The 26,565-nt window shown below is 36.6% G+C and overlaps 1 protein-coding gene across 7 annotated transcripts in view; it reads left to right on the top strand.

The window, feature by feature from the left end:
- DCAF6 (DDB1 and CUL4 associated factor 6) overlaps nt 1-26,565 on the top strand; it is a 74,185-nt gene that overhangs the window by 3,009 nt on the left and 44,611 nt on the right. For all 7 annotated transcript variants that reach the window (XM_058822236.1, XM_058822266.1, XM_058822227.1 and 4 more), the window contains exons 2-5: nt 12,959-13,020; nt 19,247-19,339; nt 21,914-22,099; nt 25,429-25,542. In XM_058822236.1, coding sequence (XP_058678219.1) covers nt 12,959-13,020; nt 19,247-19,339; nt 21,914-22,099; nt 25,429-25,542 — 455 coding nt within the window. The remainder of the gene's footprint in view (nt 1-12,958; nt 13,021-19,246; nt 19,340-21,913; nt 22,100-25,428; nt 25,543-26,565) is intronic.

Here is a 26,565-nt window from a genome sequence, read left to right as displayed (position 1 = left end):
CCTGGGATGTGTCCTTCAGATGTTATCCCTTGGTGAGAGCTCCTGCTGTGCTGTCAGGGGGGAGATGTGGCTCTCAGCAATGTCTCTGTTGGCTCTGTTTCCTTCTGCATTTGTAGGCTAATTAGTCTCAATTTCAGACACTTCTTGTATTTGAGTTCTCCAGAGGAAGGCAGCCCTGGGGGAGGCAGTCAGTAACTCTCTTTAATTCAGTTTAGGCATCCTCTTACTGGTGTGAGGAGCCCTGCTGCTGGATCACAGGGGCTTTTACCCTGAAAAACACTGGTGCAAACTGTAGTATCCAAGTTAAATTCTGCCCTGAAGCTGGCAAGTGTAATTACTGAGGATACTTTCACGGGAATCTCCAAATCTTGCAATTTTGTATCATTGTGGCAATGTTTCGGCCACCAGCGAACAAACCTGTTCTGGTGGCAGTGAAGTGTTCTGGGCCAGCACAATAAAGGCCCCTGTGTGGATTAAATATAGCATATAATGATTTGGCTGGAAAAAAGGCAGCATGGGTTTCTTGCAGAAAGAGGGATCCATAATTCCTCTGAAGTATTTAATGTGATGGGTTTATTTGCTTTTCTGCGAAGGGTCCTGCTGCCAAGAATGGCTGTTTGGACAGCAGGAAGAATGAAGGCTTTTCCTTTTTATTTTTATTTGTTTGTTTTGGGGGTTTTTGTTTCATTGGTTTGTTTTTGCTGTCTGACATAGCAGGTTATCCAGAGAAAATCTCTCAGTTTAAAAGGAGAGGAACTGATGCTGTATTTTAGCTCAGAGTGGTTGTTGGAAGCTGTGGTGCTTGATACAACAGGAGCAAATATCAAAATAATCAGCTCTCCCCAATCTCTGGTATCTTCATGCAGATACTATTTTCTGAAATCTTGGTTCCTTCTTTTTCTTTTAAGCTTAGCATATATCTTAGAGATAACATTGTGATGCTTTCCCATGAGCTCACACTCCCCCTTCTTAAAAGATTGTTTCATATCTTACTAAGTTGTTATCATCCTGGTTTTTGAGATTTGGGAAAAGTTTGAAGTCTGTAAAAGACTCGCTGTAAGGAAACCAGTGATCAAATTTTGTAAAGCTTCAGCAGTTCCTACTAAAAAGAGATCTGTGAATATTTGTATGTAGGGAGAACTCACTGAGCTACTTAGGTGTCAATAGTTTCCTGTTTGTAGGGATGAACCACAGTAACCCCAGAGCTAATTACAGTTTTGAAGTTAGCTGATTGCCCTGCTCGTAAGTAGGGTTGAAAACCAGGCAAGAATTGCTATTATAACTGGTTAGTTTGGATACTGACTGCCTTCCATTCATGTCAGTTTATAAAAGCAGTAGTGGTTGGTTGAATGAACATAGAATTGGGTGTTGCTGTTGAACATTTGGTATTTCCTAAAACACGTTGCCCAGAGTGTGAGAGTGCAATTAACATACTTCCTTAAAATACTGTGAACTTTCATTCTCAGTTTTGCTTTCCTTGGACAAACAAACCAACCAAACCCAGCAGAAGGGAAACTTGAATGCTGGGGACAACAACCAAAAAGAAAGGCATTATTTTCCCCAGTTTTTGCTCCAGCTATATTTTAACATGTGGTATGTTGGTCTTTGAAAATAATGCAGAGTAAGAAGGGTCAGACAGCTTTAACATGATCAGCTTTGTAGTCAGTGCTCTTGCCAACTTGGAGATGGGCAGAGGATTTAATCAGCCTTTCTTCTTCAATTCTTTGCATTATATTTTTGATATTTAGGGTTTTTTTTCTGGTACACTGTTATATTTCATGTCCTAAACCTCTGGAATTAATTCTCTTTTCCACCACGAGTTAAAAACACACATCTGTCACGGCTAAACTCCAGATCTGGTAGAGGTGTTTTATGTTGTTTTTTCTTCAAGTCTAACAGATTAACTGCTGCTTGAAAAAGAAGCATTATAAATGTACCTGATGGTCTGATTATGAGAGCACAGTTCTGTAGTGATATATTCTATTACACATCAAATACTTTGTGAAACTTGACTTACTGAAGTGTATAGAAAGATGTAAGTGAACTCCTCAGATTTTTTTCATTAGAAATGATTTCTGAATAATAGAAATAGGCAGAGGCAGAATTGAAGTTCACTGTGTAATGAATGAGCTGGAGGAAAACGCATCTAGAACAATTTTTACACGCTCAATCTAATATTGGAAGGAGGCAGGAAGCATTAGCAAGGCAGGAAATTTGGTGTAGTCATTGGATCTTCACTGGTTGTGTAGAAAAGCTGAAGATGCCTAAGATCATTGCAGAAAAGAGATGTAGCTTTTTAATTGAAAAATCCACAAGACAGGACCACGATCAGGTATTGCCTTAAACTGGATATCTTTGGAGTTTTTCCCCTTGTTAATAAAATCAAGCCTTAGTGACTACAGTCCTTAAAAAATTACAGATGTGCTATTGAAAGAACAATGTGGCATTGAGACTTGTTGGTAACAAATTGAATTTGGAGGAGTTTAATCAAGAGACTGTGTCTGAAATGAATTCCCTGATACTATCTCATTAAATTGGTGCCAAGGAGCAGAAAGGCACTATATGTATGTCTAAATAGCTTGTAGGGAAAGATATGAGGGGTGGTCCTAGCATACAGGATTAATGATTTTTTTTCCTACTTCAAAGTAAATCAGCTCAGATAATAAAGACACCAATTTTAAAGCCTTTAATGTTGGTAAAGGATAATAAAAGCACAGTGTAACAGAATCATCTGGACAAAACAACAAATAAAAAAATGCTGCCTGGTAATAATTTAGTACATATCAGAAAACCAGAAAGAGATGTGAGCTGGGAGGAAGGATTAAGGTTAGATGAGTATTTCTGTGGCCTAAGTGCTGAATGCTTAGCTTTAATTTCAGTTTAATCAGCCTTCTGTTATCTTTGGGCTTATTTCAAGCTGTGGGAGTGGAGGACAGGAGCCCCTGGGACCTGCAAGGGGTACAGCCATGTAGCATTAATCTAGGTACATTTGGCAGCTTGTTTTGCTGTTGTCTTAGAAATCTTTGCATGTGGTTGAGATCATTGACCTTTTTTCAGTTTCATCTTCCTGTGTGTTTTGTGGTTTAATTGATATGGTTTGTTACTGCTTCTTTCTCCACAGTGTTGGCTCATTTTGCTTCCATTCAGTGATAACCTGTTGATGATATTTTTTTTTTTCTTTTTTTCTTTTTTTCTTTTTTTTTAAAGAAGGAAGAATTTAATGCAGGGTCTGGGATTACTTGGTGCCTTCTGTCACTCTGTCCTGAAATAAGAGAATTATTTCCAATGGCTGTTTTTAGGATGCTGGGGATTCAGAGTAGCACAGCTTCTGTTTGTGTAAAACTGAAGATCCTTATGGATCACGTTATTGTGTTCTTTGGTGGGATTACTTTGCAGAAACCTGCTTTTTGGGTTTTCTTTTTCTTTTTTAAAATTTTTTTATACTACTGCCTAGATCAGAACTTATCAATGAACCTACTTACTGAGTTTTGATGTTTTAATTTTCTAAACCACCAACTGCTTTGCTGCTGTTGCATTTTGACATATGAATTAAAATGGAAGGTGGATTTCTGGCATTATATTTGGCCAGAAAGAAATTATGAAAATAACTGTTTCAGACTGTTGATTTTCTGTCCTTCAGAAATTCAGGAGGCCTTTCTGGTTGTCTGCAGATTTGTCATTATTTCTTCAAATGGAGAGAACTCTGCAGATGTACTTTTTGATTTTAAGGGATTAACCTTATGTGTAATATCTGTGATTAACAGAACATTAATCATGTGTGTTAATGGCTGCCAGGTAGTAGGAGTGTGTGTAAGTGGGTTGTAGTCCCAAGGCTTTGCATGTATTATAATATTTGAAATATACCCAGTCTTAGGATGCAAATGTATTTGCTTTATATCCTTTGGAGCCTCAGTGTTCTTCTGCAGACAGCTGAAGACTGCAGACATTTGTGTGCACTTCTAATACATTTTCATTTTTGATTGCAATATTTCACTGCATTTACATTGTGTGCTGTTAAAGACTGTACAGGAAATGTGTTTGCTTTGTAAATAACTGCCTGCCTTGATGCTGAGTGTTTCAGACAGCCTCGTAGTTAAGTTGTACCTTGATCTTCTAATAATGAGCTTTGATACACGAAAGCTGTCTCTCACTGCAAAAACAAGTGGTGTACAGCATGTGCTGGATTTGTATTTCAGGATGAGGCAGTGATGTGAGAGATCCTTTAGATCTCTCTCCTTTATTTATTTATTTAAATTTTTTTCCTCCCATAGCTTTCTTCCAGTTGGATTGCTTCCATTAACTGCATTAGGGCAGAGCATTAAACCTGCCTGTGTTCAGTCCCTTCCAAGATGTTGCACTGCAGCTCTGTGAGTTCTTGTGACTTTGCATGTGATAGCTGATCTTCTATCCTTGAGTGTCCCCAGAATAGTCTGGTGGGGTATAACTGATCATGTATCAGGAACCTGTTGACACCTGAGACCAGTCCTGTCCTGGCACTAAGGAAAGGGATCAGTTCAGACACAAACTCTGCCAGCCTTTGAGCAAAGCTGCATTTTTCACTGTTTGAGTGCAAGTCTTGGCTTTTTTGTGTCTTTGGAGCTTTGTGAGCTGCTGATTCAGATGTGTCCCAAGTGCTCTAGTGTGTGTGAATCATTAAATATTGAATGTGAATATCGTGAGATGGAATCTGAGTCACATCAGTGAATTTTAATAACCCCTTATTTTCCTCCTCTTGTTCTTCAGGGATCTGCAGGCTTGTCTCTGGGAAGATTGAGCGTGTCATTAATGCTGACTGTTCTCTAGCAGATATCATGGGCAAGATGAGAATCTGTCCCTCTCTTCCCTGTGAACTTCATGTGTTCTGGGCCATCAGTGTTTGTCCAACCCTTTTTGAACTGCTGAAACTTCACCAAAATAAAAAACTGTTAAAATTAAACTGTTAAAATCCACCTCTGTATTTAGGTTGCATTGCTTTGTTACAGTTATTGTAGTCTGTTCCTGTTATTTATCTTTCTAGGAAATGAGGAAAAAATCTGGATCCTTTTTAATTTGGTTTTATTTTAAAAACACTTATGTCCTGAGAGTGCTCTTCAGTAAAAAAAAAGTCTTTGGAGTTAAACAGGTTGGTTTTTGTTGTCTAGGATGAATACATATAGTTTAATGCAACAGGCAATGTAATTTTTAAAGGGTTTTTTTTTCCTCATTTGTTTTTAAACAAAGGGAGTTTAAAAGGGTTTTTTTTCTCCCATTTGTACCCAGCTATAATTTAACCTATGTCAGTACACTGTTAATTTAACAGTCATCTACCATCAAGGCTCAACTTTCTACTTGAGCTCAATTTTTGATGTAATCTGTCTTTAATCCTGGTCAGTTTCCTGTTGTTTGCATTTGTAATCTCATGGGGTTATGACCCATATCTGTTATGGTCTCTATATATTTATTTCCCAAGTTCCCCCAAACAAACCCAGCAGTGTACAATTCCTATACTACCAGGATTAAATGGTGTGTTAAATTAGTCAGGTGTGCAGAATGTTAAATGCCTTAATTGAGTTCCATGCTGTCCAAGTTCTCAGTTTCACTTGAGGGAAAGGCAGGCCCTGGGGTGCTTTTTGCTGGAAGACATGGCTATAGATATGCTGGTAAGCCTCTGTATAATCACTTCTTAATCTGTTTAAAGATGAGTATTGAGTTAGCTTAAACAACTTTAAATAGTAGGCTTTAATTTTGCCCAGAGCCTTAGTCTGGAATTGCTGGGAGAGTGGGAGGAGCAGCAGGCACTGGCAGGTGATGGCAGGACTGGTGACAGTGGGGGCACACACCTCCTCAGCAGGAAAGAGGACATCCCTTAAAAGCAAATTCCACTTTTTCTTTCCTTCTCCTGGCCATTCCACGTGCTCCAGTGTTCATTTTGCCTGAGTGCTTGGAGGTGAGAGACCCTGGTTCTGCTAGGAGCAATTTTAACTCCTGCACTGGGGTGGAGCAGCATTTCAGCTTCCTGGCTATCATCTTTTCCTGCTGGAGATGGAGCTCCTAATGAACCTTGGGTGTCACCGTCGTCAGTAGCACCTGGGAACATAAAGCAGAGTTCCTGATGTGGATTTCTCCAAGTGGTGTTAAGCATTGGCTGGGTTATTACATTGATGGCATTTTTATAAGAAAGTATTCAACATTGCTGCCCACATAGTTTCAGATGAAGACTTGTAAAAGTCAAAGGAAAGCATTTCCAAAGGTGTATTGAAACCTACAGTAATACTTTTTACTCCAACCTGGAACAATCTGCATAATATTTATTTTTCTCTTCTGTTAATAGAAGCCTCCTTTGACTTTTCTTTGGAGAAGAAAGCAGGGCACAAGTGTATTTTTCTTGATCTGGTAACTATTGTTTTTGTGTTGATATCTGTTTTAGAATTTGGAGGAATTTCTTTGGGAGTCCTATTTTAGTGCTGGTGGAGAAAACAGCAAAAGCTTTTTCATGTAGTTAATCCTATGTCCAGTTAGTCACTTAAGCTATGCCAGATAGTTTTCTGTTGAGAGGAGTAAGGTGGTATGTGTTATCTTTTACATAGATAGAGCTTCTCTTAGTTTTGTCATATGAATTTTGTCCTCTGCTCTATAAAAATCAGAAATATTTGTGGCATAATATAAAAATTTCAAATGCCTTTTGTCTCAGTGAGTAGTTTATATTTGATCATCGGACTACTTTAAAGGACTGAATAAATACCAAAGTTGCTGAAAACTGGCATATTTTTCCTCCTGTCACAAAACCTCACTTGCAATCTGTGGCAAGAACAATACAGAAGACAAGTATGGGCAGTGAGGGGAAGTGTAGGATATCTGTCAGAATGTGGTGTACTTGTGAATGAAATCCACTTAGCACCAGTCAGTGCAGCACAGATAAAGTGCCTTCCCTGAGAAAGGTACTTGTACTTTAACCTTTTTTGTCTATTTTTGTCACTGAGAACACCTTAAATACTTTGTATTAATGCAGCTGAATTTTATGAAGTCTTTCAGGCATAAACCATGGTAAATATCAAACAGAAATCGAAGACATTGGTTTAAAGCCCAAATGCTTGTAACCTTCCCAGTTATGGAGCCCAGTGGAGGCTTATATTTGGGAGCGTATCCTTTCAGGGTCCAAAACTTGTTTCAAAGTGAATTACAGCCATTGGTACTAACCAAACACATCTTACCCGTGCTCTTACCTACAGTAACCTATTTTTGCAGATTCTATAATAGCAAACCTTAACAGAAGTATTTTCCAAAACGCTTATTTATTACCCTAAAATGTATAACATTGCTGAACTGCTTTTTTTTTTTTTTTGAGAACTTCAGCAGATCTCTTTTTTGGTTGGTTTTTTTTTTTTTTTTTTTTTTTGTTTGGTTTGGGTTTTGTTTTGTTTTTTCTTTGTTTGTCTTTGTGGTTGTTTGTGGGTTTTTTGAGATCAGGTTTTATATTAATATACTCACTGTAAGATATTACAGGTTGCTGATTTATAATTTAGGGCATAGTGTCCTGTCTTCTGTAGTTTCTGTCTTGGTGTTATAATATCTGAAAGTTTTGTGTTTCTTATTACCTAAAGCTCATTACTTGAGCCTATCTTAGGATTTGAGTACAGGCTTGATTAACACAATGTTGTTTGATGCTGGCTGGTTAGTAGCAAAGCTCTGACATAATAAAATGGCAAAGAAGTCTCTTTGTAGAAAATAAAAAAAATTTTGTGTTTTCTTCGTATTGTTCATTCTTTCAGGCTTTGTGATGTATCATTAAGAACAAAGAATAATTTGGGTTATCTGCTTTGAACTTAAACCATAGTGAAATGTTTGATCATAGTCTCTTGAAAGGTAGTCTTTTAAACATTGACAGAACCAGGAGTTGTATTTTTTGGCGTTTTTGCAGTTGTGCAGAAGAGTGAGGAAATATAACACAAAGCCTTGTTCAAAGGATTGGAGGTCACACCATGGATTTGGTTTCTGGCAGTATTGCTGGTTCACTCTTTTCCTTTGATAAATTGCTTGAGCCTTTGTCACAATGACTATAAAACAGGGCCAGTGTTGGCCTACATAGCTAACAAGTGATTTTTAAGGTTGTAATTAATCTTCACGAATTTAACTTACCTTGATGGAAGTTAATTCAGTTCTTGTTATGTGTAGTCCTGTTTGTTTTATGGTATATGGAGAATTCTGGTTGCTGGAAAAATTGTGTTTTGATGTGGATCAGAAGAGTTTGATGTAGTAATCCAGCAAAATAATCTATATACAAATGGGGTTACTTCAGAAATGCCTAAATGGTACCCTGAAAAACCAAGAGAAGTTTTGAAATGCACTCAGAGTGCAGGATACCATGTGCTGTGCATTGGGAACAGATGCTGGCTCCATTTCAGCTTTAAACTAGGGCATTCCAAATGTCACAGCGAGCCAGCGCTGAGGGACTTGGCCTTGCAAAGAGCCAGCTTGATATAAATGAGTGTTCATTTGATAAATGGGGTCTATTACTGAAAAAGGGTTGTCTTTTAACATCTTATACTGTGCTGGTGCTGCTTTGGATCAAAGTTTAGTTAAATTTCTGTGGAGCACAAGTGTGCTTTAAAGCTAAACTTTCATAATGAAATGATCTGTACTTCTTCAAGGGGAAACTTTGGAGCCCAGTTTTAAATATATGAAGGTTTTGCATGCTCAGAGCATCTAACTTGTCTGCTGTCATTAGTTCTGAAGCAGGTTTGACTTAAGTTACTTACAAAAGAAAGGTATGTGTCTCTCTCTGCCAAAACAGGCACGCAGGAAGCACCTGATGAGCAATTCTTAAACTGAGGACTGTGACCTAAACGGTGTTGTAAGGACTGTGAGTGGGGAGTACAAGGGATGCTGGTTTATTTTGGTATTGCTCCCTGAAGTGAGGTTAGGGCTCTGCCCAGACACGCAGGCTGGGTAATTCTCCAGCTGGGAATGGCAAGGCAGTGTTTGGTTTGACCTTGTGCACAGTGGGTGTTTTGAATACATAAAGTTACAAAGAAACAGTTGCAGCTTCTCTTTCGCCTGCTTTCTCATATTTAAATTTGTATCTTGAATGACTCAGGTTGAGGCTTCTTTCATACAAAGAATGATCCCTAAGTCTCCTGCTTAATATAAAATAAAAAATTGTTGATCACTGCACTGAGAGTTTCACTGTACCTTGAGGCTTCAGCAGTGCATAATGTTTGGTGAGAACAGGTGGATGGCTGAAAACTGAGAGTGTTATTGGTCATTGTACTGAGAGTAGCACTGAACCCTGAGGCTTCACTTGGTGCATAACTAGTGAAAGGGGGTGGGTGGAGCATTAGTTTGACAGCTTTCCAAATTTCAGCTATGTAAACACAGGGAGGTCATCACAGCCATTTGAAATTTACCAGGGCTTTTTTTTTTGTTTTGCTTTATCATGTTCTTGTTAGTAAATTCACCTTCGCAGTTTTGAACAAACCCCATGTGTCCAGTGAGATAATCTTGGTCATGACAGCTTGATCACTTGATCCATGTCCTAGGCCTTATTTGAATATAGGAAACAGTATATTGAAGCACCTTCACAGAATTAAATTATTGCCTTTCTAGGGGTACTACATGGTTAAGGGGAAAAAGTTTCTGGCTTGAGAGCCTGTTCTCAGTATTGGGTTGGGAAAAATCTAAACATGACAGAGGTCTTGATGCTGATATTGTAAGAGGAAAGTACTTTTGGGGTTTTGTTAGAAGGTTGGGTTTGATCCATCATTGTAGCTGAAAGGGGAGCCAGGAGAGCTGCCTTTGTAGGACAGTGGAGGGAGCAGGCAGCTTTTGGATTAGGTGAATGGGAATTAAGGATTGTGAAGATTCTGGTCACTTGGGAGAGCAGAGCCCTTGATGTGGAGCATCTGACTGTTAGGAAGTCCAGCAATTAGAGCTGAGATGCTGAAGAGTAAATACAAAACAAACCAAGAGGTATTGCTTCTTAATTTTTTTCAATGTCATAAAAGTGGATCAGTGACAAAAATATTCAGGTGACAAATTCTAATACTTACTGCTGAGCATTTTTATCCAACCAAGTGAACCTGTGGGAGTCATTGCTGAAGTACAAGGAGCACAGATTCACTGACTTTGCTCAGCTTTTAGCAACAGCAAAAGCAGAGGCAGTATTTTCTTCAGATCAGTTTATTCATGTTGTTCAGGTTTTTATTTAAGAGTAAAAGCACCACTTAAGACCTAGTGGTTCTAGTTTTGAATGATCAGATAAACTACAACCAATCCATTCAGTAGTCTTACTGCTTTTAGTACTTAATCAAAAAAGAGGGGGTTTGGAGGCAAAACATTTTAACTGATTTCTTCCTTGCTCCCTTTTTCCTTTAGGGAATATAGAAACTATTTAAGTTGTATTTTTTTTTTTGCATTTAATTCCTTTCTTAAATATTTAGATTAAAAAATGATCAAAGGATAAATAACTAAACACATATATAACAAATCATATATGCAATCCTAACAATTTTTAAATAATTTTTTAAATGGCCAAGTGTTGAGTATATGAGACACCTTATGCCTGCATCTCAGGTTTACTGAAACTTGTATGAATACTGTGTTCTTATTAAGATCAAAAAATCCTAATCTAACAGCAACAAATTGTTCATATCTTTTGTCAACAGATTTCTGTAAGGAAATAAAAATTGAAACTGAAAATGTGATTAGAACACAGTTGTTGTTTCTTACTTGCTGGTTTAAGTGATTTGGATTAAAACCAGAGCATGCAGGAAGGAGAAAAATCTGTTGTTCTGTTTGTTTTTAAAAATCAGTTTGAATCATCTTTGGTGTTTGTGTGTACAGAGGATTCTCAGCAAGCACCTGCCTGTTGCTCTGCAGACATCACCTTGTTCCACATGTATTTTATGCATGTGATGCAATGCCCAACAATCATCCACTGCTATCAGATTTTTTCTGTTCTTCAATGAAAGTGTGATGGCTCTGGCAAACACTGTATTTTTGTGTTGGTCTATGGAGTATACAGTTCTTAATGAAGTTATCCTATTGGAGGTCATGTATTACTGCTCTGTATTTTGCATTACAGGAGCACCCCAGAAGCAAATTTTAAAGTTTCTGTTGTGCAAAATGATACCCAAGCATGCAGCAGGTGATATTTCCCACCTTAACACTCACATTTACTTACAAGCAATTGAAGAAATCAAAATAATCTGATAGTAGGAATCTTCATTGAAAGCACAGAAATCATTTGATTTGAAAAAATAATAGGATTTCACAGAAAGGTACAATAAATCAACAATTAAGAATCTACAGCTGGAGTGTGTTCCTGGAGAGTGGAAAAAATGGATCAGGAGAAGTGGTAAAGAAAGCCTAGCGAACTAGGTAGATGTGTATTCCTAATCAAAGAATGCATTCTTGCTAATAGAGCATGGTGCTTAAGATGTCATTATTTTAATTTTTCTCTAATTATGGTTACTCCTGGTTAGCAGAAATTGTAGCACCTGAGATGTCACAAGTTCAGTGTTTATAAAATGGGGCATGAGGGAAGTCTGGCTTTTATATTTTTAAAGCTGGCTCAGACATGCTTTAAGTGCTAGCACTTTATAACCATTTCACCCACTAAGTACCTCCTCTTGAAACAGAAAAAATATTTTGCCCAAGTATGATCTTCATCTTCAATGTGGTGTTTAAGCAGTGTTATGAGCAATTCTGAATTGTGGAGGTGGCTTCTACTTCCAGCCAAACTGAGGTATCTAGCCCAGACTTTCTGATGGGGGAAGGCTGCCTGAGCATTGGATGGGCTGCAGGAGCTGGTGCTGCTGGAAGGGTGTTCTGGCCTGGGAGGAGGGAGAGGGGCAGGGATGCTCAGTGCCTGCTTCCAGACAGGTGTGGATAGCAGGTGTTCTTTTGCAGGGCTGGAGAGTGGATGGGACAAACTAAAAGCATTCAGAAGCAGCAAGAGGAGAGAGGAGAAACTACTTTTCCAAATATGTGCTACACTGCCAGAGACAGGACTGAGCTCTGACATGGCTCTGCCTTGAGCTGAACCAAAGCAAGTTCACAAATGTAGGATTTTTCAGATGTGGAGTCTCTTGCTGTTCTTTTCCTGATTCTAGGTTTTTAAGGTTCATTTTGAGTGCATTTCACAGTTACATATTTGGAAGCAGTGCAGCCTGGCAAAAGCCTACAGTCTGATGCTCTTACCTGGAATTTTGTTCTGAGAGATGTGCTAACTCAGAATTAAAAAGGGGAAATGGTCCTTGAGTTTAGAAGCTTTTGGGATTGAAGTTAAAAATATTAGGTTTACCAGTATTTTTCTTTTCTGAGAGTGTTTTCTGGGGAATATTAGATTCAGTATAACCTGAGAGTTGAAGCCATGTGTTGAAACATGTAGTTCAGGAAAAGACCACATTTTTGTCAATGTACTTTTGTTTTCCCTCTTCATGTGTTTAGTACAGTAGTGTTTTTGAGTGCAGTGATAAAATCAGTTTGTACATAGGGTATAAAGACATGAAAGTTCCTGAGGCTTTGTCTTCATATGTGTTGATAGATTTCACCTTTATCCTTCATCTCTTCTTTTCACATACTTGGTATGAAATGGAATGTTACTGGTCTTAAATGTTAATTTCCCAAATGCAAGGGTTGTACTGCTTGAACTATGTTATCATAGCTCCCTCTCAGCCAAGTGAACCAAATAACCACAGGATTAATTTCTGTTTTCTTGCTATTAGTTTTAGAGGGAGCATCAGCCTGTGAATCTGTGAAATGTTAGTTTTGCCATTTCTGCACCCTTCATAAAGGTGGTGGAAGAACCAGCAAATGTCATGTCTTAGGATTTGTAAAATGAGAACCATATGAATTGTTTCAAGATTTAAATCTATATTCTGGTTCTTTACCATTTAGGTTTTTACCTGTGAGTGGTCATTAGCAGGCTCTTAACTACTTCAGTTTTTAGAAGTTATGTAATTGGCATTTTTCTTCACAGGGAGAAGAGAATTCATCCAAAGATTAAAACTTGAAGCAACCTTGAATGTGCATGATGGATGTGTAAGTCACTTGTTGCTTTTTTGTTTGTTAAAAATTATTAAACTGTGATTTTGTTGCCATGGTAATAATCCCTCAACTTAAAAAGGCAAATATCTTCTATTTGTACATTAAAACTGAGCAGGACCACTCTGCTTGTTGACATCCACATCTGAATTCTCTTGCTATTTGTTTCTTCTTGAATATCTTGTGTCTGTGGCTGACTGAATTAATCTCTCCTGCCATTTAAACACATTCTTACATTTTCAGTTAGGACCCATCTTAAACCTTGAAATGAAGTTGTTTTTTTTTTTTTTTTTGCTATACTGTATTGAATTAAAAATTTATTAGTGTTTTGAGTGATTTATTTTCCAGTTTCAAAAAGCAAATCATCAGGTGCTATATGCTGACCAATAGGGAATGGAAACAAAATTAAGCCTTCCTGAAAGGCTTATTTGAATATTAATATTAATTTTTGAAAGGGGTCCAGATATTTTAAAACAAATCCTTTTAAAGAAAGCTTTTACCTAAACTAGGTTCAGGACAAAGAGGCTGCCATGTTACATTTGAGCATTAGAGCAGAAATTTATAGTTTTTGTTGTACAAGATATCTGAAAAATGAAATTATTCTATAAAAAAGAAAATGTAAGTCAAGCTTTTGTACTTTAATGTGTATTTCTAAAACTGTAAAAGCATAATGATTTTTTTAGCTTGAGTTGCTTGGACTTTTAATTAATTGAGGAGCAACATAATTTTAAACTAACACAGTCGTAATTTTAAGGAACAAGTGTTGTTAACATCCAGCCTTCTCAAGATCAGATGTATGATTTTGATGTGCCTGTGTTTTTGTGAGCCTGGGAAGTCTGGGAAAGGCCAGGATTAGAATTGCTCTGTATAAAATGTGAGCTACTTTTCCTGTGCTGACTACATTATAAGTTCAATGTTCTGGTTCAGATGCTGTTGGTGTAATGAAACAAATATATACATTTCTAGTTTTTTTCAAGAAATGTTACAAGAATGATTATATACAGTCTCTTCCAACCCAAACAATTCTATGATTCTATGTGTATTTATTCATTTTCATATTCAAGATTGTAACAGTGATACTTTGCTTCCAAATTTCTTCTCTTAGTAATTTTTCATCTCCTCAAATACTTAAGATTAAAATTTTCAAGTTTCTTTTCCTGAAGTTGGTTAGGGCATTTTATTTATTTTTTCTTTATTTCCTTGTAAAAAAAGTATTTTTTTCCTATTAAAATAGAATATAGGAAAATATTTCTTCACTACTTGTTAAATGTTAAGCAACTGATCTCTATTCAATTATCTGCCTCTGTGTCATGTAATAGAAATTGCAGATTTGGTGTTGGCTGTTGATGTTGCTTTAATCTACCTGATGGATATTTATTTGAAAACTAACTTTGATGTGCTTATGTTAGCTTTGAAAGTATGCTTTAACATATGGCCTAATTGTTTCAGTAGGTGGAAAATCCTTAAATTATAAACTTACAGCATTGTCTGCAGGTGTTTAAAATACTACAGTATTTAAATACAGTATTAAAATACTACAGTTTGAAAAAATGTCTTCAGAAGTTAAATTTGCTCAGAACTCTCCAGCTTTAAGGAATGGGATATTGGGAGTTACTACCTCATTTACTGTGTGTTTTTTTTTGCAAGGAATTATCTTTTAAGGCTAACAACCACTCAGTATAATTTCTTACTATTTGTTTTTAAAATATCTGTGGCATAGAAATCAATGAAATTACAATGCTTCTACTGATTAAGCTCCTTATTACCATCAATGGTAATTAGGCTTTTTTTTTTTTTTTTTTTTTTTCCCCATAACTGTTAACTTAGAGAGCATTTCAAATGTAGGCAATTAATGACATGTTGTCCTATTAAAAGGTGTTTCTGGATTTGGTTTTTGGGTGGTTGGGTTTTTTTAATGAAGGTTGGATGGCAGGGGTTTTGGGTTTTGTTTGGTTGCTTGGTATTTTTAAGAACTTTTTCATTGCTCTGTTGAATAAGCTGTGACTTGTATTTTCTGTATAAAGCATGCTGTGTAATTGGATACAGTGGACAACTTACTTAAGGCAAGAAATTTTTTTACTAATTGAGGATAAAAGTAAAGTCCAAGTTCCTACCTGTTAGACAGAAGCGAGATCCTGTGGGAGATAGAACTGTGTGTATAATCATACCCAGGCAGGATATCTGTGAAGAAGGAAATATTCCATGAATTACTTCACTTATCCACACTCTTGTAACAGTAATATTATCTTGTGTTTAAAATCTGAGTATTCTCACCTCAGAGTTCAGGGACAATTCTCTTTGAAACAGTCCCATTTTCCCCTTGGTTTGAAGACACAGTTTCTAGCAGCACCGTGTGAAGTAATTGAATTGGTTCTGCAGAATTATTGATGTCTGCCAGTAGCCTTATCTTCCTTCCAGGGCAGGAATTGCCTCTTTGAACAAGGTTCACATGGTCAAATTCAGTAAGATCATTTGTATGCCAGAACTTGCCATTTTCTGTGGTAGCTGTAAAGGGAGCTTAAGAAGATGAGGAAATGTACAGAGGTGAGCTGTTGTGTATAAAGTGATTAAATCCAAAGGAGAAATGTTGAAAGAGAAGCAATCTGGACCAGCAGCAATGAAGTGTGAGGAAAGTAGAGGATAAAGAAACTCTAAAACACATTGAATTGCAGTAAAAATACTGATTATTTTCTTCCTGGTTTGGTCCTGTGAAAGCTGAGGAAGGCTGAAATGCAGGATGTAGATGAAGCATTTGACATGAGTAAACACTACATTTTGAAATAAAGAATATTACCTGAAGCAGTAACTTCTCATTTCTATGTACAGTCTCATTTTCAGATCAATAACAAACCAGCATTCTTCATGGCATTCATCTCCTTCAGGATGGCACTTGGGAACAAGTCCTTTTCAGATGTACTCCTCAAAGCCAGACTTAACCCAGTATAGGGAGTTTGTGTTTTCTTAGAAACAATTTTCACCTTGTACTCCACAGATGAAAAGCACTGCCTTTTTTTACCCCTTCTTTGCCTGGGGGACATTCCTGATATTTTGGATATCTACAGCCATTTAAATTTCTTTTCTTCTATTTTGGTATTCTGTTAAATTCATTTAAATTTCTTTTCTTCTATTCTGGTATTCTCTTCTGTTCACAAAAGACTTGATTCTGAGGTCACTTTGCATGGAAGTGAGGACTTGGCTTTTTTGTTTTTTAAGGATTGCCTGCACTGCCTCCTGCACTGTCTTTGAGAGATAGTAAATTTATATCTGACTAATTGACTAATGAATCAGAAGTGCCCACTGACTCCTTGCAAGGCTAGATGAGTGACAAATAAAATTAGATACAATTAATAATGTGGAGTACTTAATAGAAAAAACTAATTTCACACCCTTCGGCTTTTCTTAGCTTGTTAGTAATTGTCTGTCATTGGTGTTTGATGTATCCTTTCTTCTGGGTCCAATACCTTTTCCAAGGTTTCCAAACTCAGAATAGTAACTGTTACATTATGCTTTTAGTTGGGTGTTGAGTGGCAGTGCAGGTAGTACAATATTTTTTCAAAATAAAAAGCAATTTTCTAACCCATTCTCATTTTAAATTATATTTCAGTAGTTTACTACCATGGAATGAGAACTTTTTTAAATTCTGGTTTTTTAGTGATCCATATGCAAATTTATTTGAGTTATTTGAGTTCAATGTTGCTGAGTAGGTTGTACTGAACACTGTGTATATTGACTGGAAAGTCTCTGAAAAACACTCCAAACAAGCTGATTTCACTGAAAAACTTCCTTACTTTTTGAGTTATTTATTGCCAGCAGTGCTGAGAAGGTGATTGGGTACAGAATAAAAAAGCCTGTTTAGTTACAGACCTCAAGTAATTTGGTTATGTCATTCAGGATTATTTTTTGAACCAACTTTGGTCTGGTCAGGCTATATTAAAATTGCTCAACTGAGGCAATAATTGCAATGAAATTGGAATTTTGGAGGAGAATGATTGATGTCTTGTGTAGACTTGTGATGCTGCAGTTTAGACAATCTCATCTCCCCTTTGCATCTTCAATGTTTCTCTGCTTTGCTGTCATTCAGATTTTGGGTTTATACATAAATATACACATCCACCCCCTCAATTTGTTTAATTGTTTGTGCTAACTTTTCTTTCTCATATCATGACTTAAAAATTTTCGGTAGCTTCCTTGTTTTTTCAGTGTTTCATTCTTGTTTCTATTCCTGTGTTCTTACATTAGCATTTTGGTTTCTTTAGGGCAATGATAATAATACTTTTCTGCCTGAGAGGAAATGCAGATGAAAATAAACATTGCTGGGTTGTGTTTGCCCTGGCTGTAGTGCTGTGCAATGTTTGACAACATTTTAGAGTACAGCCATTGTCAGGACAGGTTATTTCAATGATAGATGGTTCTGGGGGCTAGTTGAAATTGTGGTTCTTGGTGATTGACAGCCAGAGTTATAAAATCATAAGAGTAGCCATGCAAGGTCATCCCCAAGCTCAGTGGAGCCTGATAACCTGGCCCTGAAAGTGGCCAGCACATATTTTTGAAGGAAGTTGAGACAGGGCAAGCAGACAGTATTTGATGGATGTTCTAGAGAACACATCATGTTAAATGGGTAGATAGAGGTGGAAGCTGCACCTTTGTTTCTTATCATTTTTCATTTCTCTTTGATGAATATGTATATCCTTCCACTTCTGGTGTTTAGGGTGTTCTATAACAATGATTTCCAGCTTCATTAAAAAGCCACGTTTCATTGGATTGTTTATTTAAGGCCTTCCATTTCTTGTACTGTGAAGATCCACAAAAAATTATTTTTTACTTTTTCCATGTCATTCATGTTCTCATAAGCTTCTATCATTTCCCTTCCCTAGAGTAGTACAAAATATTTGCTTCTTGCCATAAAAAGTGTTAGATATCTGTGAGCACCCCAGTAATTCCTTGTCATGATTTCTCTTTCCAAGTGGGCAGTAATAGAAATGGAGAATGCAGGAGTGGGATGTGAACCAAACTGCATAGTGTGGGACATGTGGGATTGCCATGCATGGATGTATATCCTGCTCTTCTGTGCATTTCCTAATAAATCCTGACAATATCTGATTGTTTCTGAGCACTGAGCTAGCTCTGGCATAGGCATGTTTAACACCAAGATCTCTTCAAGTTCCTGCACCTGAGAATATCAAGGTGCTGTTGTCCCTGTGATCCACCTGAAACTGCTAACTCTGATTTTGCAACTAACCCCCACTCAACTTGTCATTAAAACAGCAACTAGAATGGGTGCATTTATTTTAAACAAAAATTATTTTTATTGAGGGGGGGCCTCAGAGTGAGACATTTGAATTTAAAAAAAAAAAAGCATAAGAAAATAATTAAGAAGGAAGTGGTTTTTTTACCAATTCTGTAATCCAGTCTGGTACATCACACTAAGGCAGCTGTTCTGCCAACAGAATCTAGCCAGCAGAAAATGGTGATGGCTGCAGTTTGACACTTAAAAGGTATTTTAGAGCCGTACTTGAAATAGTAATGGTCTTGCATGCAGTCTTTGGTGCTTGTGCATGAGCTGCTGCTTGGAGGATACCTCTTGAGCTTCCTGGATTTTGAGTACTTTCACAGCTTTGTTTCACTGACACATTATTAAGCACAGTCCTGTGACAAGGAGAATTGATAAGGAAATGTGTTGTAAAGCTCTCCCAGTACAATTCTGTACCTCACTGTAGGATTCTTCTTTCCCAGCCTACTCACACTTTTCAAAAGGGATCTGGGATGGATTCTGCAGTGCTTTTCCCTGAGAAGGTGTGGTCACTGAAAATGTGCAAAGCAGTGGATGGTCAGAATTTGGATATGGTGAAGATGCAGTAATGAGAGCACTGTGATGCCCTCCAGTTCAAATTCAGAGAACTCTCTGTGGAATAGATTTGGTTCATTAAAGCACCTGAGTGTGTAAAATTGTGGCTACTGTGGGAAGCTTAATTTACCTGATGAACTCTTGAGGAGCAGAGGGAGTAATTGAGATGCCATAGGTGAAGCAGGTGATTCCCTTATCAATTTGTTTAAAAACACTTTTTTTTTTTTTTTTTTTTAAATGCTAGCTGCTTAGAAATTACATCATTTCAGTTGAATTTGTTAACTCCTATTTCTGTAGTGTTGGATGAGTTTGATGTTTTAATATGGTGAAAATTGAATTAATATAAGTCTAAACAATATTTTTTTTAAATTCATGCAGGTGAATACAATTTGCTGGAATGATACAGGAGAATATATCTTATCTGGTTCAGATGACACCAACCTGGTCATTACTAATCCCTACAGCAGAAAGGTAGGTTTGTTTCTGGCTGCTTGTTAATTTTCAAATGGGATGCAATTTATTATTTTTCAAGGTATTAAAAGATATTTTTAAATATATCAGTTTTCAGATATAATTATGTAAAAAAGATAATATCATGCACTTCCTAGTGTATATAAATGGGAATAAAACCTCACAGTGCTTTAAAACTTGAGAGTTCTAATCCTTTGTGACATTGGTATTATCCCATTTTACGGTACATGGCCGGGCACAAAGGGAACATGGTCTCACCACAGATTAGTGTCAGGACCAGCAATAGGATTCAGTAATTCTCATGAAATCTTGTAGTCAGATAAACTGTTTTCCTCTCACTTTTAAAATACTGTATTCTCTGCTCTGTGTAATGTACTGTATGTAATGTCTTTCTGTGTAATGTTGTTGGAATGTCAATCTTGATTAAAATAGATCACTCCAATGTAAAATTACATTGCCTTGTGTGTGCCTGCAAGTGGATGGAGAATAACTTGTACTGAAATAAGGTGGAAGACTCCCAGCAGTGCCAGCTGGCATCCATCAGGTAGTGGCACTGTCCCACACCTTTCTCTTGAAGGAACTGCTGGTAGTTTGGTAGAACAGATGCTCTGAGCTGTGTCCTCTCAGAGGCTGACAACTAAACCCCGAGGATATGCTCAAAAATTAAATGTGTGGGAGAAACAGAAGGTATGGTGGAAGAGAGTTTGAGTAGAAAATAATAGTTTGCTTTCCTGAAGGGTTGTGGTGGTTTGGAGTGTTGCCTGGGCCTATAGGTAAGGTCCTTTTGCTCACCTCCCCAAATAAGCCAGAGCTTCCAAACTTCATCTCTTCCTTTCAGTTTTGGTGTCAGCCTGAAAGTTCAGATCAGTATCACTAGGTAGGGTTTCTCTTGGACTGGGAGTTCTGCTGGAAAAGTGATATCAAAGACAGCTGTGAAGAGGATGATGGATATATTCCAAAGTGAGTGTTGGTGGAGTGACTTGCAGAGTTAGAATTTTTCATGCAGATAAAGGATGTTCAATGTTATCTATTGTGCAGAGTTTATTTTAATATCCTACTAGGGATAGTTGCTCATTATATAGTTTTTACATTAAAATATTTTAATATTTTAAAAGGTGCTGCAATTTAAAGCTTTATGCTTTCATGGGACAGTTTCTCCCCCTGTTGTGTACTACTTCTCTACTTAAACATAATGAGGAATATGGGAGATGTTTTGTTTTCTTTTTTTATTTTTCACTCAGTTAGCTGAGTTATTTATTTTTTGTAACAGCAGAAAAGATGATTTTTGAATTACTTTTTTCTCCAGTACATGCAAATGTAATTATAAAACAGCAGGTACCAGCAAGAAGACTCAATAATCAGTGTTATTCCTGAAATGTACTAGAGATGTGATTTTTAATGAGTGTTACAGTTATGTTAGCTTAATTTTTTCTGGCTTGAATAAGAGAATCTATACAGGAAAAGGCAGCAAATTGGTATCATAATTGTGTTGTAATTCTGTCATATTGGCAAATATCCTTATTACCATATTTTCTGTTATTATCTAGGTAGAGTAGCAAAAATAGACTTCAGCCATCAATATTTTGTTCCTTTCAGAATATGCAGATAAACTGTTAAACTTTTTTAGTGGGAATTATTTAAAAGGTGTGAAATAGCACTTCTGAACTGTTAGTCATGAGCTGCTACTGACGGAAAAACTTCATTTGCAAAACACTTCCTTTGATTAAGTTAATTGAGTGGAAATTTGGAAGTAATTTTCATACTGTAAACAACTTGGTGAGTATTTCTTTCCTAATGGGAGTGGTGAAAATGCAGTTTGCTTCAAGTGCTGCAGATGGGAGAAATAAGAATATAATGTTTACTTGTTCACAGGAAAGCATGTGGAGGTTTTTTCAGTTTTGGTAAACTAAATATGTGAGGAAGGATAAAGAGTCACTAAAAAGTGTTTAAAATCAGCTGTGATGGTGAAGTAAATTGTATGTTTCTCTGCTTTAATGTTAATGAATGAGTCTAAGTCAAGTCCTGATTTATTTCCCTGTATAATCAAGTTCTTAAATGTTTATTTATTTTTGGCTAGTTTCAAAACATTCTTGCTTATAAACATCAGTTCTCCTTTTTTAGAGTGAGTTGAAGAGTAACATCAAATTTTAAAGTCTATAAAGTTGGCTTGGATTGCAGTACCTTATTCTTCTTGGCTTACAATGTCCCAGATCTTCTAAGTGTCTCCTCACAGATGTGCTGAGTGGCTGCACCATCACCCTGACTAATGTTTCACTTTGAGAAACCTGATGTGCTCTGGAACCAGCATTGCAAAACCAAAGGTGGCAGCTGCATTCCAGCCCTTGCATTTTGCAGACTGCTTCGTGCAAGTGCCTGAGCAAATCTCTCTTGTAGAACCACTTTGTTCTTAGAAGAAATTTGGTGTAAAGGCAGCTTGTGTGTTGTGTTGTACTGAACTGTAGGTCCCTGGCAGCCTGTGCATAACTGGTATTTCACAGTCTGAGTTTTTTCCATGCTTTATTTGCTTGGAAAACACTGACCTGCTGCAGCCTCCTTTTTGCTTTTGTTCTTCAGGTTCTCACAACGATTCGCTCAGGACACAGAGCCAATATTTTCAGTGCAAAGTTCCTGCCATGCACCAATGACAAACAGATTGTTTCTTGTTCCGGGGACGGAGTCATTTTCTACACGAATGTTGAACAGGATGCAGAGACCAACAGGCAATGCCAGTACACCTGCCACTATGGGACTACCTACGAGGTACCTCCTGAAATAAATCATAAGTTTAAGATCAGTAAAATATGTATTTTATTGTATTGTTGCCCAAGATTTCAACCAGACTGCTGAGAACTTTGTTGCAATACAGCGAGAGTTACAAATTTTCTTCTGTCTTTTTTGAATTGTTTTTTTATCCCATTTAAAAAGTAGACTTGAAGAGAGAAATGTGCTAAATTAAATTGAGAAATTTGCAAAAAGTGGTGCTATTAACATTACTTTGCACATATGAATTCACCTTCACTGAGCTGAGCAGAACAGATTAAAATTGAGCTCTGAATTTCTTCCTGAGGTAGGCTGGGGGGTGGGGGAAGTGACTGTTTTGCATTTTTATTTTTATTCTTCCCCCCTGCCCCTCCCCTCTTCCCTGAACTTTTCAGCAGTTTCATGCCTTTTTCACAATTTAGATTCTTCTAAGAAATGCTTAACTCAGCATGTGTAAATAACTTAATCTGAAAAATGTGTTAAGAATTGTAGATAATTTTTCTATTGTGTATTCTAGTTAACTCTTTAGGTGTAAATTTAGCCACAGTCTTTTCAGTCCTCCCTTGGAAGTTTTGTTCATATAAATTAGGCCAGTGAGAAAGCAAAGTATTACTTAAGTTAGGAAAATAGAAAGAGTTGTTGTTCTATCTGCCTCTTTTAAATAACAGCAAAAGATGCTGCTTGCAAAACTTATTATGCTTAAAACAGAAAAAATTGTAAATTTTTTGCTAGGTTATAAATATTCCTGTTACTTTCACTATTTGTTGGGGCTTTTTTAACACTACTGCAGTACACTCACGGGGGAAAAATCCCAAATGCATTGGTTTTTTATTTATCCAGCTCAGATTTCATAGCAAACTTTTAGATCACTTTCTTTGCATATTAAATGAATAAAATCTTTAAAACTTCTCATAAAAAGAATTAAGGTGTGTGAAAAAAGAAAGTGGCTGAAGTACTGCCAGAGTTAATTTTTGTTCCTGTAGTAAAAGTGTCCTTATGGTAGTAATTACACCAATTACATTTCCTTGCTGTATTGCACCATCCAAAATGGTCTTTATTGCTGAATAAAAATCATCCAAAATATGTTAACAAGAGGGCATTATTATTGTTTTGAATGACAGGAGTGTGATACAGTTTTGGTGGGTTTTGCTGCTTTTAAACACTGTTAATGGAAGGAATATCAAAACCTCTATATGACACTGGCTGTTTTAACAACTCTGTCCCTTTATGAGGTTGTTTTTCTTATCCTGTTTTGCACTGAGGCTGGGAGGTTCCTGGAGTGGAGAGATAATTTCTAAATATTGTGATGGTACTGCCCAGCTGTATGTAACCACATCACCATGTTAAATATAGAACTTTGACTCACTGGGTTCTCTAAATAACAAAAGCTAAAAGCTGCCCCTGAGGTACCAATTCTAAATTTGAATGTGGTTTGGATTTATACAGCCCTTGGAGTTTGTGGCAGTTCAAGACATTACAAAAACATGAAACAGAGGAGTGTGGAAATTGGTGTAGATTGTTGTAAACTGTGAGATACTTGTACAATTGTTTTCAGTTCTGAGTGAGAATAGATTAAGAGTGGGAGAGGCTCTTGAGACATGCTTCTGAAGAAATTATTGTTTGTACAAGACCTTGACAAGTTTGTTTTTTCTCAGCCAAATCTTTTCTTTATTGCCCTTCATGTGAATTACATTTCAGAAAGGGAATGTACTTTTATGAACACCTCTTACTTTCTTGTTTTAAGTACAGTGAAGTGATCATACAGCTATACACTTTTAAAGTTAAGTAGCAAACAAGTTTTTAGTTAGTAAAAAAACAATTTAATATTTATAATGTACTTGTTGAACTTAAATATAGTAATATTGACTCAATTATTGGGGCTTGCACTTCTCCATTTCTCTGGTTTAGTGCTTATAAAGAACTTAGGATGTTTGTGATCACTGGACATAAAAGTTGCCATGTGCAAGTTATATTACATGGATAGGGTGAAATTGCATCAGTGTGAACAAAAATAAAACACAGCTACTAAAAATAAGAGCTTTTCACGTTCAGCAACATTATTGGAGCAAAATGTTTTCACTGAAAGCTCTGCTAAATGCTTGAAGAATTTAGTGGATTGCTAACTTTTATAGCTATGCAAATGAAGTTAATTTGAATGAAATATGTAGTGAAAACCAGTCTTCAATATGTTACACTGTTACATTGAAGAATTGTGGTCATAGCTCAGCAGTTCTGTTGGTATTCAAACCTTGCCTTTGTTCTGCAAGTTACACTTCTTATTTGGCACAGCAAGCATTGTCTCAGTTACTGTGCTGAGCCTTAGGAGAGAGGCTGAAGCCTTCAGCAGTTACCTTTGTAACCCCTTTTCAGGTAGAGAGATTTGCAGATATCCATAAGTTACTTTTATTAAGAATTTTGGGAGGTGAGCGTGATAAATCATCTCATTTAAAATGTTAAAGAATCACTCATGCTCTATGCTCCATGAATGTATTACACTATTAACCATTGTTGTTGCATTATGAACTTCTACTGATAGTAGCAGGAGTGTAGGAAAATAAAAATAGTGCCACAACATTCTCTGTTTTCTGTTCTAAGAGACAGAGTGTGAGTAAACTGACATTTCCTGTGCATTCCCTGACCTGTGGAATTCAGGTCATATTTAACATTATGATCACTTGCCTTTTAATTTTGTCTTGAGGAGGCTTTGAGTGAAGCCATTCATGTGAGACTCCGTCTGAGTTGTCCCTAGCTGGAGAAGGGCTGAGCTTAGGAAAATGGTTCAGTACAGTGCTCTCTCAAAAAAAAAAAAAAAATTAAAATATTGCAGTGAGGAGGTAGCTTGGTAGCAGCCTTTAATGCAGACTTGCTGCAGGGAACTACCTAGGATGTAAAGGAATAACCCAATGGGAATAAAAGCCATTTAGTATTTTCAGGGCATTCAGACTTCTGAGGACTTTGTTTGTAATTGTCTTCTGTTACTTGACGGAGAATAAACAGAGCTTTTGTTGATTGTTGCAGCAAACTGATAAGTTATCTGAAAAGTGATTGCAGTAAATGTATGTTGTGTGTTCAAAGATAATGGAAACAACTGTAAGCCTTAACCTATGGATATTTAATCTTATGTGACATTTAAAAGTTTCCTTTGACTTGAACAGTTCAAACCTTTTCTTGAAAATGAAGAAACATCATCAGTTTTTCAGTTTTTCTCGTTACTTCACTGGAAAGCTTGAGTCCTTGAGCCTTACTGCTGCTGCAAATATTGATCCTTTTATTTTTAATTTAGTGTTATTTCTGGAGGCATTAATAATCTTTTTTTTTCTTTTGAGCAGATTATGACAGTACCAAATGATCCCTACACTTTCCTCTCTTGTGGTGAGGATGGCACTGTGAGATGGTTTGATACTCGCATCAAAACAAGTTGCACAAAGGAAGATTGTAAAGATGTAAGAATGAAACCTTTTAATAAAGATTTCAATAATAATAATAAGTAAAATAAAATAGCAATAAAAATCTTTTAATAAAGATTACCTGAATGTAGAGCTGTGCATCATACAAACACATGATATGAATTCTGGTAAAGCTTTTAGAAGTAATAGATTTCAGGGTCATTGGTGGAGATGACAGTATGTTTCTCAAGGAACAATAAAATTTGCAGAGGCTTTTTTTATTTTTCTTTTTAAAATTTATTATCTCTTTTGGCATTTTTTTAATTAAAACAAATATAAAAATGTTTGGTGTGAGGCTTCAGATATGGTAGAAAAAAATTGTTGAAATTGAATCTTTTAGTCTGGTTTACACTAAAACTGGAGGCAAAATATGAGCCTTGAGAATCGCCTGCAGCCTTGTATTCTTGAGCACCCTTTGTCCCTCTGTAATAAAAGATTTAGTAATGAATTTTATTAGATTACTGGTATTACCAGTGACCACTGGTTTTGAATTTTAGAAACAATTTTAATATTGAATTGGAACAAAATTATCTAAGTATGTATTGCTAGTCTTGATTAATTTTGCTCAGCCTTGTGCACATTGCACATTTACCAGTTCTAGGGGTTTCCTTCATTTTTTTCCCTTTTATCCAGTTAGTTATCTGCCTGTAGATGGAACCTGCTCTAATCCTTTAATTGATTTAAACTGTTTCTGCATATTTAGTGCTCTTCCACCTCCACAGTTAGTGTGTTTCCATAAGGAAATCCAAGATGCAAGGTAGTTTATAAGTCTGTTTACCTTATCTATTTTTCAATGTTCCTGTGTTTTTGTTTTGATTAGGTTTCTTTTTCAGTTGTTCTGGTAGCAGCTTGCTTTCTCTGATAGTTTTCCTTCTGTGCAGTGGCTTTTCTGATAACACATTTGTGATCTGTCTTCACAGGCCAGACCTATTTTATCAAAATTTCCTTGACTAAGGGAGGGCCCTGTGTAGTGAAACAAAACAAAACAAAGAATTATACTTCAAATGTTCAAGCTATTGT

The sequence above is a fragment of the Ammospiza caudacuta genome, chromosome 2 (assembly GCF_027887145.1).
Source record: "Ammospiza caudacuta isolate bAmmCau1 chromosome 2, bAmmCau1.pri, whole genome shotgun sequence".
In the NCBI taxonomy this organism is placed as follows: Eukaryota; Metazoa; Chordata; class Aves; order Passeriformes; family Passerellidae; genus Ammospiza; species Ammospiza caudacuta.
The sequence above is the reverse complement of the archived record's forward strand: the minus strand, read 5'-3'. Positions and strand labels throughout refer to the sequence as shown.